Source organism: Sorex araneus, chromosome 5 (genome assembly GCF_027595985.1).
Source record: "Sorex araneus isolate mSorAra2 chromosome 5, mSorAra2.pri, whole genome shotgun sequence".
NCBI classification, from domain to species: domain Eukaryota; kingdom Metazoa; phylum Chordata; class Mammalia; order Eulipotyphla; family Soricidae; genus Sorex; species Sorex araneus.
Genome location: NC_073306.1, coordinates 10,789,808 through 10,806,039, shown reverse-complemented (window position 1 = coordinate 10,806,039; position 16,232 = coordinate 10,789,808). Strand labels below are relative to the sequence as shown.

General features: G+C 37.0%; 1 protein-coding gene across 1 annotated transcript in view; it reads left to right on the top strand.

Annotated features, from left to right (window-relative positions):
* LEPR (leptin receptor) overlaps window positions 1-16,232 on the top strand; it is an 86,609-nt gene that overhangs the window by 11,927 nt on the left and 58,450 nt on the right. Inside the window, exons 3-5 of the mRNA XM_055139764.1 lie at window positions 2,229-2,303; window positions 6,128-6,457; window positions 8,771-8,894. Coding sequence (XP_054995739.1) covers window positions 2,264-2,303; window positions 6,128-6,457; window positions 8,771-8,894 — 494 coding nt within the window. The 5' untranslated portion in view covers window positions 2,229-2,263. The remainder of the gene's footprint in view (window positions 1-2,228; window positions 2,304-6,127; window positions 6,458-8,770; window positions 8,895-16,232) is intronic.

The window sequence follows — 16,232 nt, the reverse complement described above, 5'->3', positions numbered from 1 at the left end:
AGCTTGCATCTATGTCCTTTTGACACTAGGATTGTTTCTCTATTCTATGAAAATAAAACATGACTGCAATAACGCATACCCTCAGAATAGTTTGTATATTAATATGAATATTAAATAAAACATAAATTTAAATTAATTTTAATTTTAATGAATTTAATTAAAATATGAGCATTAAATAAATGTGATTGTTTTATGTCAGGAAAAGAACAACTTACCTGTTTGGTCACTTACCTCAGCAGATTAGTTGACTTAAAAGTGTATCAAATCACTTGTTGGGTGGCATTAATTATGTGTTAATTCAATTAAAACACTTAAGTGTAGTGATAGATTGTGTCTCTGTTACATCCTGATTAGGAAAATTTCCCTAGTATCTGCTTTATGAGAAAAATTTTGTTTTGTAAGCAGGTAGCATAAAAAACTGGGAGGAATTGGTGCACGTTGTGTGTAATTAGAGAATGAGCATTCCAAGTTCTGAACCAATTTCTAGAAATCCTACAGTAACATTGTGATTTTAGTGTATAAAGAACCAAATTTCTGATGAAAACCGGATAGCTCAAAAAACAAATTTATCAGACAACAAAATGTTAACATGTGCCCATCTGCTTCCTAGGAGTCAGGTTAGTTGGAATTAAACAAACACGTTTTTCTGTTTATTCATCACCTGGTACCAATTCAGAAATGACCTATGAGACATGTTTCTCACTTAACATTTTATTACACTCTTTGAAGAAAAGCTGTGATTTCTATTTTAAAATTGAAGTCCGGGGGCCAGAGTGATAGTACAGTGGTCAGGGCATTTGCCTTGCATATGGCTGACCCGGTTCAATCGCTGGTATCCCATATGGCCCACTGAGCTTGCCAGGAGCGATTCCTGTGCACAAGGCCAGGAATAACCATTGAGAGTCACCGTGCGTGACCCGTAAACCTTAAAAATAAACAAATAAAATGAAATCTGTAGAAATCCTAGAAAACTCTGAAAGGAATTAGATTGTTTTTCCATTAGTCTGATTTGTTGACTAGGAGCCTGAGGACTAGAGTGTTGGAGTCCCTTGTCCCAAATCCAATTAGTAATGGAGCCTGTTATTAGATACTCTCTGTATCTAATGTAAGACTTTTGGCATCAGCTGAGCTTCCTCAAACCCCTAATCTGTGATAATAATAAAAATACTGAAATAACAAAGGCCTTCATCATTTCTTCTCCACCCAAGAACTAAACACCATTAAATGCCATTCTAGTTCATGACATATAAATTATACACATCGTCTTATTGATGATAGATTTCAAGCAGAGTAAAATACATGGCGAAGCTCGATTCTGAAGTCATTCCTATCATTTGGATTTATGGAGCAATATTACTTTCTTGAATCACTCTCTGATGTGAATATTATCTCATCTGTAAATGAGGACTAGGCTTCCAAAAAGTATATTAAAATTTTTCCACCTCTTTATTAAAAAATTATGTCATCTGCTTAGGATATGATTCTGGGGTTTTATAGTATCAAACTAAATATTAATACCTTAGAAATTAAGATACATTTGAGCTGGAGAGATAGTCGTGGAGGGATTAAGGTGCCTTTCATGTATGTGGCCCACCCTGGGTTGGTCACCAGCATTGCATTATGGTCTGATGAACACGACCAGGAATGATCCCTAGGCACATAGCCAGGAGTAAACCCTGAGCACCACTGGGTATGTAGCTCAGAAAAATAAAAATAAAATAAAATAAAGTAATAGGAATAAAAATCAATGAAGTGATAATAAAGCTAATTGACTTTACATATTTAACCAACATTGTGAGCACTTTTATTTAAATAAAAAATTCAGTTTTGGTTGGTGTTGAAATGTTAAATGTGATCAGTTACTGTGAACAGCAACTTGAAAATAAAATTTAAAAAAAATTGGTCTATCCTAGACAAGTTTTTTCATGGCAAGAAGAAACAAAACATTTTGGTTATTGAATATGTGATTTATAATTTAACCATACAAAAACAAGTGCACAGGAGTAAATCTCTAACTTATAGGTAACTTTAATGTGGGATACTTCTAATCAGCAGTATAAAAGATAATTTAAAGTAAAACTTATTTTTTATACTCCTTTTACTTGTATATTTTTTATACAGTGTTATAATCATCAGCATTCAACATAAAGCCTTATTTTTACTTCTTTTCCTTGTATCTTTTCACAGGTAGCTGGTATAGATGTCAATTTTTTGTGTATTTGTTTTAGATTTACTGTTTTCCAGGTGTACTTCCTGAAGAAAGATGATTTGTCTAAAACTCACTGTGGCTCTGTTACTCGGGGGTAAGTGCTTTGATTTTTGAATGTTCATATACTAAGTAGAGATACTCCTTTAAGAGGTTTAGGACTTCTTTTAATCAGCTAACAGAACTCTTAATTTCCAGTTAGGAATTTTCATGCTCATGATACAGAAAGCAAACTAAACAAAAATATAAAAGAAATTGAAATCCCTTCTTTCCCCCCTTAGAAAGAGTGAAAGTAAAAATCATTGTCAGTCTCTCGGAAACAGTTTGATGTATATCCTTTCACTATAACACACACACACATACACATACTTACCCACACACCTGCCCTTGTGCACAGTTGTGCACATCTAGAGTTGCAAAATACAAGTGTTCCACAATATATACTATATTGTTTTTCTCTTCTCACTTAGCTTTTAAATTTATGTCAATTTTTTGTCCATATTTACTAATGTACTTATTTGTTTATTGCTTATACAACAAGGAAGTATGTAATTGTACCATAAATGAGTACTATATTTGATCAATTTCCCATTTAGAGAGAGGTTTCCTTTTCAGTCATAAATAAGTCTGTATCAAAATTCATAGTCTTCATATAGTTGGGAAAAATTCTACTGATTTATTCCTAAAGATAAATTTCTTTGTTAAATAGAATGCAAAATTTGATGCGTAAGTGAGATATCCAGAAAGCTTTCTACCATCTGTAATCCCATTGGGGGCATATGAAAGTGATTCCATTGCAGCTTTGTCATGGTTAAGATGCCAGAGATGCATATTATCATTCATATCATTTTAGTTTTGTCTTATTAGATAAATAAAATATGGCATGCCATATAACTTTTGTCTATTTATATGGGGAGTTTAGCATGATTAATTGGCCATTTATGGATCTTACATGATTTTCTAATAATGGTATGTTGACCGTTTTGTTGTTGAAGTTTATTAATCCGAATGAGGCTTAGAAATGTCCTAAGACATAGTATATATTTAGCGTCATATTAATCAGAGTTCTCTAGAGAAACAGAACAAATAGAATTTATATCTGCATAGAAAGCAGTTTATTACAAGGAAGTGTTTACAGATTATGGAGGCTGATACGTACTTGGCCAAGGGGAGCCTCAAGGCAAGCTGCCAGAGCACGTTCCAGATGGAATGTTGGCAGACTTGAGACCCAAAAGACCAGATGTTCAATTTGAGTGCAAAAAGCTGATGGCAGTTAGTGAGAGTTCCTTCTAACAGTCTTTTGGTTCTGTTTAGGTTCCTAAGGATTTGATAGGGTCCACGTGCTTAGGGAGTACAATCTGTATATTCGGTCAACAGATCAAGGGTTCAGTTCATCCAGAAAATAGCCTCATAGACATACCTGGGATAACGTTTCAACAAATATCTGACCACCTCATGGGTCCAGCCAGACTGACATGTAGCATTTGTCATCATAAGTCCTTAGAATGAATTTGTTTTGCAGTATATTTTCCCCCTGCCTGACACTTGGTTTTAAATTTGTGCTTTCTGTAAAATTATGGAAAAATTGTACATATGTACACAGGCAGTAGAAGCAAAGTATAAAATTAAATATTTAAATTGTATTTGATAGTGCAAATTTAAATTTAGTAATGTAAATTTATGTCAGATGATAGTCAAATTTAAATTCTCTCTGTCAGGTGGTAACTTACTAGGTCGCAATATTTATTTATTTATTTATTTATTTATTCTTTTATTGAATCACCATGTGGAAAGTTGCAAAGCTTTCAGGTTTAAGTCTCAGTTATACAATGCTCGAACACCCATCCCTTCACCAGTGCACATACTCCACCACCAAGAATCACAGTATCCTCCCCCCACCCCCCACCCCACCTGTGTAACTGATAAATTTCACTTTACTTTCACTTTACTTTGATTACATTCAATATTTCAACAAAAAACTCACTATTATTGTTTGGAGTTTCTCTCCCCTAAAGTTGGACCTGCTGAAAAGGAAGCATTTGATAATTTGTTTTCGGTTGCTGAGAATGAAGAGATATGAGGTCGAGCAGCTGCACTAGTGGCCGCATGATTTTGGATTTCTGTATTTTAGTAACTAAGTCCAGAGGAATTTCTGCCAGAAATTGCATCATTGCAAGCTTGTACCTCTCAGCTACTTTATAATCCACATATGAGTGCAATCTATCTATGTCTGTCTCTTTCTGTAAGTTGCAATATTTCAAACAAATGGTAGTGGCATAAGGTGATGGATTTGTTCTGAAATGGAGGAAAGATGTCACTTTAAATGTTATTAACTGCTATAGTTTTTTATTAGTTTTTTTATTGACTCACTTAGATACACAGTTATAAAGTTATTCATGGTTGGGTTTCAGTCATACAATGTTCCAACACCCGTCCCTTCATCAGTCTACGTTTTTCACTATCAGTGTCCCTAGTTTCCCTCCCACCACCCTAACCTACCCCTTTAACCTGCCTCTGAAGCAGACCCTTCTCTCTCTCTCTCTCTCTCTCTCTCTCTCTCTCTCTTTCCTTTTGAACATTATGTTGGCAATACAGATACTGAAATATTATCATGTATATCCCTTTACTTACTTTCAGCACTCTGCCATAGTCTTAGTAGGAAATGACAGGTGTAACTTAAAAGGAGACATACTTTGGAAACTTCTCTCTTGAATAACACTAGAAGAATGTTTTTCAAAATTTAAAATAAACTAATCTTCCATTGCAGGATATTGCTTCAGAAAAAAAAACTAGTAAATGTTCCTTTAAGGTCTTGTATTTTGTCCCCTCCTCTGATCCTTCCCCCTTGTTATCCCGTACCCCCAAATCTGGTTTGCTGAGACAGAAAAGGCAAGAACACTTTTTATTTTTAATATTGCAGCCTTTGTGAGGTTTAGATTTTGTAATTTACACGAACCATCATAGGTATCTTATTGAAATAGTCAAACATGGCTGATGACTTTGGAATGAACTATTCTTACTTGCTTTTTTTTTTAAATTACATTCTAGAAAAAATATTTTTGAATCTCAGTCTCCATTTATGTTGTGTTAAAAAATAAAGTTAGGCTTTCTTTAAAGCCATTTTTATCTGGCATTATTACCTGTGTGCTTTTCTTTGGCTACTACAATCTAAAGGCGCTCTCACAGATATTGCTCTCTGTTGTAAATATTTCTTGTGGATACTGTTCTCTCTCATACTGTAGCCAGCTGTATATTTTGGTACAGATTTTTAAAAGAAAAGAGATTCTACAAAGACTATCAAAACAGCAGTAGCATTTGTTGTTTCTTACAGTCTCTAAATTTTATTTAGTGCCATTCTAATACTTCGTATTGGTTTTTTGAAGGTGGGTAGTTTTGATAAAGTTTTATGAATCATAAGAGTTCTTGGGATACCTTTATTTTGATCACATATTGCCATATTTTCAGGTGAAAATATCAAGAACTTCTTGTATAGGGTACATTTGTAGGAACGAAGCATCTTTTGCAAAAGAAGCATGTAAACAAAAGAGACACTTTAATTAAATCTATTCAATTGTTGCTAAATCTGCGAAGTCCATTGTTTTTCTTTTGCGAGGTCTCATACACTCAATGCCTGCATTGTAGTCTCATCCTTGCCTCACATTACTATGTTTTTCACTTCAATACTTTGACAATTTTAGCCTAACTTTAGTCTCTAGCTAGCTGAATCCTCCATGTTCAGCTAGAAAATATAGTCCCTTTTATCAGCATTCTTACATTTTTATGGTTTTTACAAAGACAAAGAAGCAAACAATATCCTTTTCATTGAAGTGTTCTGGTTTTAGAATCCTAAGTTAGGAAGATTGAAGTCCAAGGAAACACAGTTGCTGTGAAGATTCATTTTGGGTTTCAATGTTCTAACAGAGTTGATCTATGTGGTAACTGCATCTAAAGTGATATACCCAGTCACTCCCGGGAGATTCAAGTTGTTGTGCAGGCCATCCGACACAAGCCATGATTTCCGTTTGCCTGCTGGAATCTCGGAGAACAGTTCAAACTGGAATGGACATTATGAGGAAATGGTTGAAACCAAATTTAATACAAGTGGTACCTACTTTTCTAACAAGTCATCAGAAACAGCTTTCCATTGTTGCTTTGGAAATGAGGAAGATAAAAATTGCTCAGTGCATGCAGACAATGATGAAGGGAAGACATTTGTTTCAACAACAGATCCTCTAGTTTTTCAACAAATAGGTAAGCATTTTGATGTTTTAAGATAGTGCTTACTTAACTGCATTGAACAGATGTTTTCATTCTTGGAAATACGTATGAAACATGTGCAGACAACTTTGAATATAAATCTATATATAATTTGAGTTACCCAATTAGGATTTACCAGTTATCATTCATAGATAAAATTTAAGTCCCAAATTATTATCCATGAAATTGAAAAATATAATTAGAGAACTCCATCTTTTTTTTCTCTTTGGGTCACACCTGGCGTTGCACAGGGGTTCCTCCTGGCTCTGCATTCTGGAATTACTCCTGGAAGTGCTCAGGGGACCATATGGGATGCTGGGAATTGAATCTGGGTCAGCCGCATGCAAAGCAAATGCCCTACCCGCTGTACTATCTCTCCAACCCCAAGAGAACTCCATATTTAAAGAGTTCTTGTAACCTTTTTTTCCTTGTAACTTCTAAACTTGCTTTAAAATAGAAACAGAAATACATTTTTTGCTAAATAAAATAGCAAATATCTAATAGAATTATTGAAATAGTTATGTTTTAATGTATTTTTGAATACTTCTTTTTGTTCAAAGAAGGATCACCTTTGACAATAGTATGAGTCAAGGGTTTTTCATTTTTTAAGTTAAATGCATATTAAATGAGCTATGTCTACAACTGGAAGTCTAGATAAGAAAATTATTCAGGCTTTTGGAAAAGCTAAATAGTGCTGAGTCAACTTACTTGGCAGCTCCAAGATCTTCAGTGTGAAAACAAAGTTCCAAGTCAGTGTAACACTTCCATGTAGAGTTAATCAGGTGTTCTTAGCCTCTGCAAAATGGACATTTGGACCAGGCAATTTTGGTAATTGAGGGAATATTCTGTACACTGGAGGAACTATAGCAGCATCCCTGACTTCTTAGCCACCAAATGACAGTAGCTCTCACAACAAAAACCAACCAAAATTACCTCTAGTCCATACCAAATATTCTCAGGAGGGCGTAATCTCTGTTTGTTGAATCCCAGTGATTAGATGAAATATTAGAAAGAAATATTAGAATATTAGAAAGAAATTCTCTAGAATACTTAGAAATAAGAATAGGCATAGACAGTAAAACTAGTTTTAAAATAAGCTAGCACAATTAACTCCCAGTGTCTCCAATTGAATCTACACTCAAATTCTAATGGAGCACATTTTTATTTTTAAATTGGTAAGGAGACTTAATTTAGCCATTATGGCGATTATTAAATGTACTAAGAATGAACTTGAGAACTCAAGATCCTTGTGAGGAACCTTCAAATTATAAAAAAAAGACTGATTACTTCTTAGAAATGTTTGTGATGTTGAAGAGTTTCATCTCAAGGACAAAGGCTAATAAATAGCTACTTCTAAATGAATTGCAGTTTTTATAACTAAAAACTTACTAGGTTAAGTGGTAGTTACTGAAGATTTTAGTTACTCTGCTAAGGAAGTTAAGTTATTCACCCCTCCAGGAATTAACAGTGTTGCAGAGGGCCTAGAGCTAGAACCATCCTTTAGGATTTGGAGAAGCTCATGGTGTTTTTCATCTATTGCTCTTCTTGTTTTTCAAATTGCATATCACAGTGGGCCTGGAGAGATAGTATAGAGGGTAAGGCACTTGACTTACATGTAACTGACCAGGGTTTAATCCCCAGAACCACATGGGGTTCCTCCAGTACGTCTGGAAATGATCCCTGAGCACAGTCAGGAATAAGCCAAGAGCACAGCTCAGTATGACCCAAACCCCAAAAATTAAATTGAAAAAATTTTAAAAAGAAACAAATTGCACATCACCTATAGCTTATCATTATCAGGTATTTCTGTGTTCAGTGGTGTAGAATTGCACCATCATTTGAAGGTTGGTTGCTAGGTTACAGTATGAAGAACTTGAGACATTGCATCATCGTCAGACATGGCTCATGTCATTCACTCTTCCCTCATTTGCTAGTCCAGATGCAGAAACACTGCCCCCATTCTGCTTATACCTTCATATTTAATATTCTCTAGCCTTTGGGAAAATGAGCTAGAATTGACGTAGGAGCATCTTGTCATCTCTTGTAACAGAAAGGGTTCCAGATTTTTTTCAAAAGAACTGAGGAGCAGTCATCAAACTCAATTCCTTTACTTCACAAAAAGCAGACTGGGAACCAAAAGGACTAAATTACTCAGACAAACACATACCACGAGTTAGGGCTTATGCTTTCTCTCTAGACTGGGAAATGAAAGTAATATTAGAACACTAGTAAATTGAATTTGTCCTCTTCTTTCACTGGGAAGCCCAGAATGTTTTTCAGGTTCAGTGTAGTTTATTTTTCATTCAGGTGCAAACTGGAACATACAGTGCTGGATGAAAGAGGACTTGAAATTATTCATCTGTTCTATGGATCCATTATTTAAGAATCCTTTCAAGAAGCATGACCTTGAAGCCCATCTTTTATATGATCTGTAAGTACCGGATAAATGAATGTGGACATTTCAGCGACACATTGCTTTTTTAAAGCAAGAGTGTCCATATACAGAAGTGGGTTATAGAAATATATCTTGTCCCTATGTTTTTATATGGATTTATGTACATCTCTGAGAATATGTATGTGTATATATTATGTGCCCATTTATAAGTGGCATTTACAAATGTATACATATTATACATTATATGTTTTTTGTTTTTTGTTTTTTCTTATTGGGTCACACCCAGCGATACTCAGGGTTCCTCCTGGCTCTGTACTCAGGAATTACTCCTGGAGGTGCCAGAGGAGAGGACCATATGGGATGCTGGGGATTGAACCTGGGTCAGCGACGTGCAAGGCAAATGCTCTACCCATTGTGCTTTTGCTCCGGCCCTCATATTGTAGCACTGTTGTCCTGTTGTTCATCATTTGCGGGCACCAGTAACATCTCCATGGTGAGACTTGTTACTGTTTTTGGTATATCGACTAAGCCACAGGTAGCTTGCCAGGCTCTGCTGTGTGGGCAGGTTACTCTTGGTAGCTTGCCGGGCTCTCCGAGCAGAACAGAGGAATTGAACCTGGGTTGGCTACGTGCAAGGCAAATGCCCTACTCGCTGTGCTATCGCTCCGTACCAGCCCCCATATTACACATTTTAAAATGCCACTTTCTTCTTCATGAGGTTTTCTTCTTTTCCTCCAGTTGTTTCAGTAACAAGACACTGCAGATATGAGTGGGCATATATTCTGAGGGGAGTGTGGACTCTTAAGGGGGCTAGCTGCTGTATTTGGATCTGAAAATGTAGGTGGGAAGAAATCCTGGTCACAGGAACTTACTTCAGGTACTCCAGAGAGGAACTTTTGCTGGGGTGATACTTTCAAGAATGGAAAGCAAAACAGGATGGATCCAAAGTTCCTTTCCCTCCATTAGCCTGACAGTCTTCTTTTAGCACCCCCTATAGTTTGAAAGTAGTATGAATCCAGGAGATTTCATTCATTGTTGGTGGAAATGTTCAACCTCTATGGAAAGCAATACGTACATCTCTCCCCCAAAAGTAAGAATAGAATTCCTAGATGACCAGCAATATCACTTTTTCACATTCACCTCCCAAACACAACAACATTAATTTTTTAAATTTTTTGGTTTGTTTTTGGGTCCTATCTGGTAGTGCTTGGGGGTTACTCCTGGCTCTGCACTCAAGAATTACACCTGACTAGCTTGGGGGACATATGGGATAGTGGGGATCCAACTAGGGTCGGCTATGTGTAAGGCAAACGCCCTACCCACTGCACTATCACTCTGCCCCAAAAGATGAATTCTTAAGGATATATGCATTCCCATGTTTATTGCAGTGTACAGTAGCCAAGCTATAGAAACAATCCCAAATGCCCAACTACAGATGAATGGATCAAGAACTTCTATTCTGTATCCACAGTGGAATACTACGGAGATGTAACAAAGTACAAAATCATGCAATGTGCCACTACATGGATGGAGCTAGAGGGAATCTTACTGAGGAAAGTCTTATTAGAAGGAAAGGAATACATGATCTCTCTTATGTGTGGGATTCAGAGATACACAGTATAGGAATAACAAGTAGCCAAATGCAAGAGAAAGTTGGTTTACAGAACTGAGTTAACTGGGAGCAGCGATGTTAGAATGGCCTTTAGTGAAGGGACATGGATACCCTAGTGATGGGTGTGGTGTTGGAATAATGTTTGCATGGAACCATCATCAACAGTATTGTGAATCACTACCATAACAAAACTTAAAAAATAAAAGAGAATCCAGGAAATTTGTAGTTTCAGCCCCAGAGTGGGAAACCGCGTAAGAGTTAGCTAATGTGGGTTTGAGGTTGAGAGAGAATTTAATTACAGGTCAATTTCACCCATTGGATATTTAGTATCCACACTCACCTTTCGAGCTACAATGCCCCAGTAACTTTGTACCTGATACTATAGAACTGCACTTTGAACACAAAGAGATACTCCCTAATCTCTCCCACAAATGCAGGGTGTTGGGGGAATACAATGTCCCAAATGCTATTATATCCACTTCCTGGCTACATGAAAGTATCAATCTTAGGTACTACTAATTACATCTCACATTTAGTCATAGCTGCACACAGATCATAAGTGGATGCTTGGGAAGCTGAATACTAAATTCCAAATAACACTGAGAAACCTTTTGGAAAATAATCAGGGGAAGGCTATTAGAAGAAATGAGTTCACAGACACACACATCCTAGCAGGAAGAAAATGTGCATAGCTGGCATCTTTATTTTTTGTACTGATTATTGGGCAGTAGTTGATATTTATTTGCATGTTAGTTGGACCATTGACTACTTATTTTTTAATTGTTACTTTCTTTGGACCGATTCTTAATTGCCCCCAAGGGTAAGGTCCTACTTCTGCATATCTGCACATTGGGTATCTCAGTGGTTCTCATATATATATATCTGCAGTTCTGGTCACTGGATGCTTTCTGCCAGTGACAAACCTAGAAAGTGCTCGTTTCTATTTGCAGTTCTCTTCAGGGCAGATTTTCTAAAAGGAGACATCTGAATGGGTAGGTCATGCCCTAACTACTACTGTTTTAGTCTTACCCAACAGTATACTTTCTAGATGCTGGGCAGTGAGGATCCCTAGACAGATGTGCACAGCAGCAAGAGTTGACCTATTTCTAGAAGTCCAAGAAGAGCATCAGAGGTTGGAAAGTGAGGAAGGTGAAGGAATAACAGGTACCAAAGTGGATGTTTAAAGGATGAGAAAGAATCAGATTGTTAGAGTCTGTAGAAAATGACCCACCAGGGGAAAAAAAAGTAAGAGATGGAGAATAGGGACATTGAAGGTGGAAGACAGTGAGAATTGTTAGGTAGGAAAGTTCCAGAAAAAGAAAAAATGGAGCATTGGCCTAAAAATAAAGGAGGCTGAACTCAACTTCTGAGCATTGCAAGAAGGCATGAAGATATATATTCTGGTCTGGGGCATATACTCCTGTACTGTCTCTGTACCCTATTTTTTTAATCATATGATAACACATTTTATTTTGAAGTAAATTGTATTTTAAATTCATTTAAAACTATTATAGGAGAATCTTTCTTAATCACATGCAACTTGAGAAACATTTTCTTGCTTCTCCTCTGGTACCTTCATTATTTTGCGATTTGGTTACTGCGACCATTTTACAAGTTGTCACATACTCTTTAATCTTAAATTCTGTTTGGGGGCACATCCTTGTGAGCTGTTTCCCCAAATAACTCAAACTAAGACTCTTGCCAGGAGGAAGAGCTGGGTAATATAAAAAAAGACCAGTTTGAATGATTAACTGGCTAGATCTCCATTGAAAAGAAAGTCTGAAGTGGTGGTAACTATAATAATATTTTAGATCAAAATCACCTTCTCTGAACATTAGGGAATTCACAAGAGAAACATCTCAAATACTTCCATGTGTAAATAATCACAGATTTAAAAGGAACAAAAATCGAATGTCCATATGGGACTTAGAGCTCTAGAAATATGAGTCTCCCCAGTGAACATTATTTGCGTTCAGGTATTAATGTTTGTCAGAGAACCTGAAGGAGTGGGTGCTATTTTGAAACTGCTTTTTAGATAGTTTCTCTTACTCGTGGGGAGGAGGAACTCTTCTTTTAGGACACTGGGTCTGTAATAATGGAAACTGGCTTAGACTCAGCCCTTTCCACAGAAAGCTGACAGCTAAGACAGAGAACATGAGAGAACATTTGGAAATTCTGTGTTGTACTAAATGCAGGAACTCATGGAAACAGATACTAGAAGAAGTATTTGGGAATAAATATTTGACCAAAGGTTAGAGATCAGGCTTTATAATAACTAATGTGATTACTGAAAATGAAGTTCCAATACTAAAACTTCTCTATCTAACTTCTGAGCCCGAACACTATACAAATGTGAAATAGTTGAAGAAGACAAGTTTAGAGTAAAGATTAAAAGAAAATATTTTCACTTTCGAGTAAAGTTTTTCTCACACAGATCAAATGAATAGTGGTATTGAATGTGTGTGTGTGTGTGTGTGTGTGTGTGTATGTGGTGGGGGGTAAGACAAAATATTTTTTGCCTAAAATAATTTAAAAATAATTTTAGGAATTCTTAAAATATTTTAGATCTCAGAAAATCTAGAAAGTCAAGCTGTTTTGAACCATTGCATATCTTTTTATTAATTAATTAATTAATTAATTAATTTTGCTTTTTTGGGTCACACCTGGCGATGCACAGGGGTTACTCCTGGCTCTGCATTCAGGAATTACCCCTGGCCGTGCTCAGGGGACCATATGGGATGCTGGGATTTGAACCCGGGTCGGCTGCGTGCAAGGCAAACGCCCTACCCGCTGTGCTATCGCTCCAGCCCCTGCATATCTTTTTAATTCTAATGATTTGATGTGTAGAATCCTTATAAAATTAGCAAAATTGTTAAGTATGCTTTATATTCATAAATTAAAAAAATTAAGTCTCTGGAAAGTAAGAGTGTTTATTTTGACTTTGGCCTGTGACATGACTGGTGAATTCCAAGTTTCCCACAAACATGGAAAAAACTCTGTTCTAATAAATTTGAAAATACTGTAATATTTTCTTGAAGAATAAATGAAATAATCCTTTAGTATACTAATGCTCTGATTTGTAGAAATAGACCATGGTTCAAATTATGATAGTTAAATTGTGACCAACTGAAGTCTTCAGTAATCTCTGTACCACGGCAGTGGTCACTGTGAGATTTACTTGACAATACTGGCTCCCTTGGGGTGCTGAGATGAGCTGGAATAAGGCAGTCTCTTCTCTCATATCCTCAGTTTCTTGCTTATAAAGATGATATAGTTCACACAGTGCTTTGAAAATTTGAATTATTGATCCCTAAGCAAAAACAGCGCCAGGCTGTTTTCACCTGGGGTGCCCCCGGGGAGGGGGTGAGAACCCTCCCCGCCCCAAGGGACCCAGCCCCAGCAGCCGACCTCCACTACCCAACCACCGCCACGCTCCAGGCTGCTTTGACACAGTAGAAGACACTTCCTACCCATTTTCCATAATTACCACACCATATCTGATGGAATTCAGACAGCAGGCAACAAATCATAGAGAGTAATGTATATGTAAGTGTATGTACATATATATACACACACATATATATTTATACACACACACACATAACTCCTGGAGAGCCTGGCACTCTACCTAGAGTATCCCGTCCACACGAGCAGAGCCTGGCAAGCTACCCGTGGCGTATTCAATATGTCAAAAACAGTAACGATAGGTCTCATTCCCCTGACCCTGAAAGAGCCTCCCTCCCATCATCGGGAAAGACAAGTAAGGAGAGGCTGCAAAAATCTCAGGACTGGGAGGAATAGCGATGTTATTGGTGCCCGCTCCAGTAAATCGACGAACAATGGGATGACGGTGAAGAAGTTTTTGTATAAACTGTAGATATAGAATCTAAAAAATAATGCTTTCTTAAAAGTCCTGTTAGTAAATATTACAGGGGTGTGGGAGGGTGCACAACGGGATGTACAGGGAGTGTGTGGTGTCAGGTTCTGAAGCTCGAACCCAGGGCTCCTGCATTGAAAGTATGTGCTCTAACCCTTCGAACCATTTCACTGGCCCCTAATTAATAAATATTTTAGACTTTGAAGTAACAGTGGTTAATATGGAATGGATCCGCATGACTGCTTTTATGGCCACTGGAATTGTAGGTTCACATAGTTCCATTTTGTACATAATTTTCTTTTTTCCCTCTGTCCCTCCCTCCCTCTGTCCCTCCCTCCTTTCCACCCTTCCTTCCTTCCTTCCTTCCTTCCTTCCTTCCTTCCTTCCTTCCTTCCTTCCTTCCTTCCTTCCTTCCTTCCTTCCTTCCTTCCTTCCTTCCTTCCTTCCTTCCTTCTCACTCTTTCTTTCTCTCTGTCTTCTGTCTTTTTGGGGGCTATACCAGGTGATGTCCTAGTCCTTCTTTCTCTTTTCTTCAATAGACAAGCACAAACCATCCCCAGAAGGCCAGAGAGAGAGAGAGAGAGAGTACAGTGGTTATGCCTTGCATGTTGCTGACCCTAGTTTGATACCAAGCAACTTTCTGTCATCAGACTTCATATAATCAGACTCTAGCAGTTAAACCACCAACCTGGTTGACTGAGAATTGATGGGAGGAACCGCAGTTCTCCTGAGCACTACTTGGGAGCCCTCTCTCTGGAAAAGGCTTCACCCCCAAAAACCCGGGACCAGAGAGAGAACTCAATGGGCTGAGCGTGTGTTTTGCATGCAGAAGGTGGCACTTCATGGTCTTCCATGCACCTAGCTGGGAATGACCCTTCAGCATTGGAGTGAGAGAATTTCCTGAGCACCATTGGGTGTGGCCCCAGACAAAGAAATAAAAAACAAAGCTGATTAAATCTGAAAATATTAGAAACCATGTTCACAGTCTGCAAAAACAGATCTGTCTGTGGGCTGTAGCTTGGTGGCACTTGGTAAGAGCATTTAAAAGTTCATTTTAAATTGATTCATAGTTTCATGATGGAGTTATTTTGGGGGTGCTTTGGAAGTTTATGAATTCAGATTCTTTAAAATCTTTTTAACCTAAAAATGCTTCCCTTGAGCCAATCCCTTGAGATATGACCCACCTGGTACCCTTGAGCTCCATTGGGAGAAACCCTAGTACCCAAAACAAGGGTATTAGGTAGGGTACTTCTGTACTAGGTAGCTCTGAGCACCAGTAGGCATGACCGTAAACCACACAAAAACATGTTTCACTATAATAACACATGATACATATACCAAATAAGAGTATAATGACTGTACACTATTTATGATAAAATGGCTTTCTCTGTTGCCTACTGAAATTTTATGGAAAACACAGTTACTCTGGTTAATTAGCACTATTCTATCAATACCAGCCACATTGAGAAAAGAATGACATTGGTAAGACTGTTTAGGTATAATTCTATCTTTTGTTTCAAAAATTTCTGTAGAATTTCCTATCCTTTAAAACATTAGTGGAGAATATGTCTTGCTTGCTATTTTATCCTATTTTTGCCTTAAAATTTGGGAGTTATCCAGTGAAAGCATAATATACTTAAAAACATTTTTTCTGACACAAAATACCACAATTTATCCAATTTTCCCAAAACCCTTTGATAAAAAGCTTTTATTTTAATATTTGAAAAGCACAAAATACTAGACATAGCCTTTTAAAAAAATTGCACGCCGTTGACCTTGTTAAAAGATTTGAATGAAATTTAAAACACTGTTATTCCACCTTTAGTTCAAATGATATGTTATGGGTATATGGAACTTACACATTTTCATAAATGTTCTGCTTCAA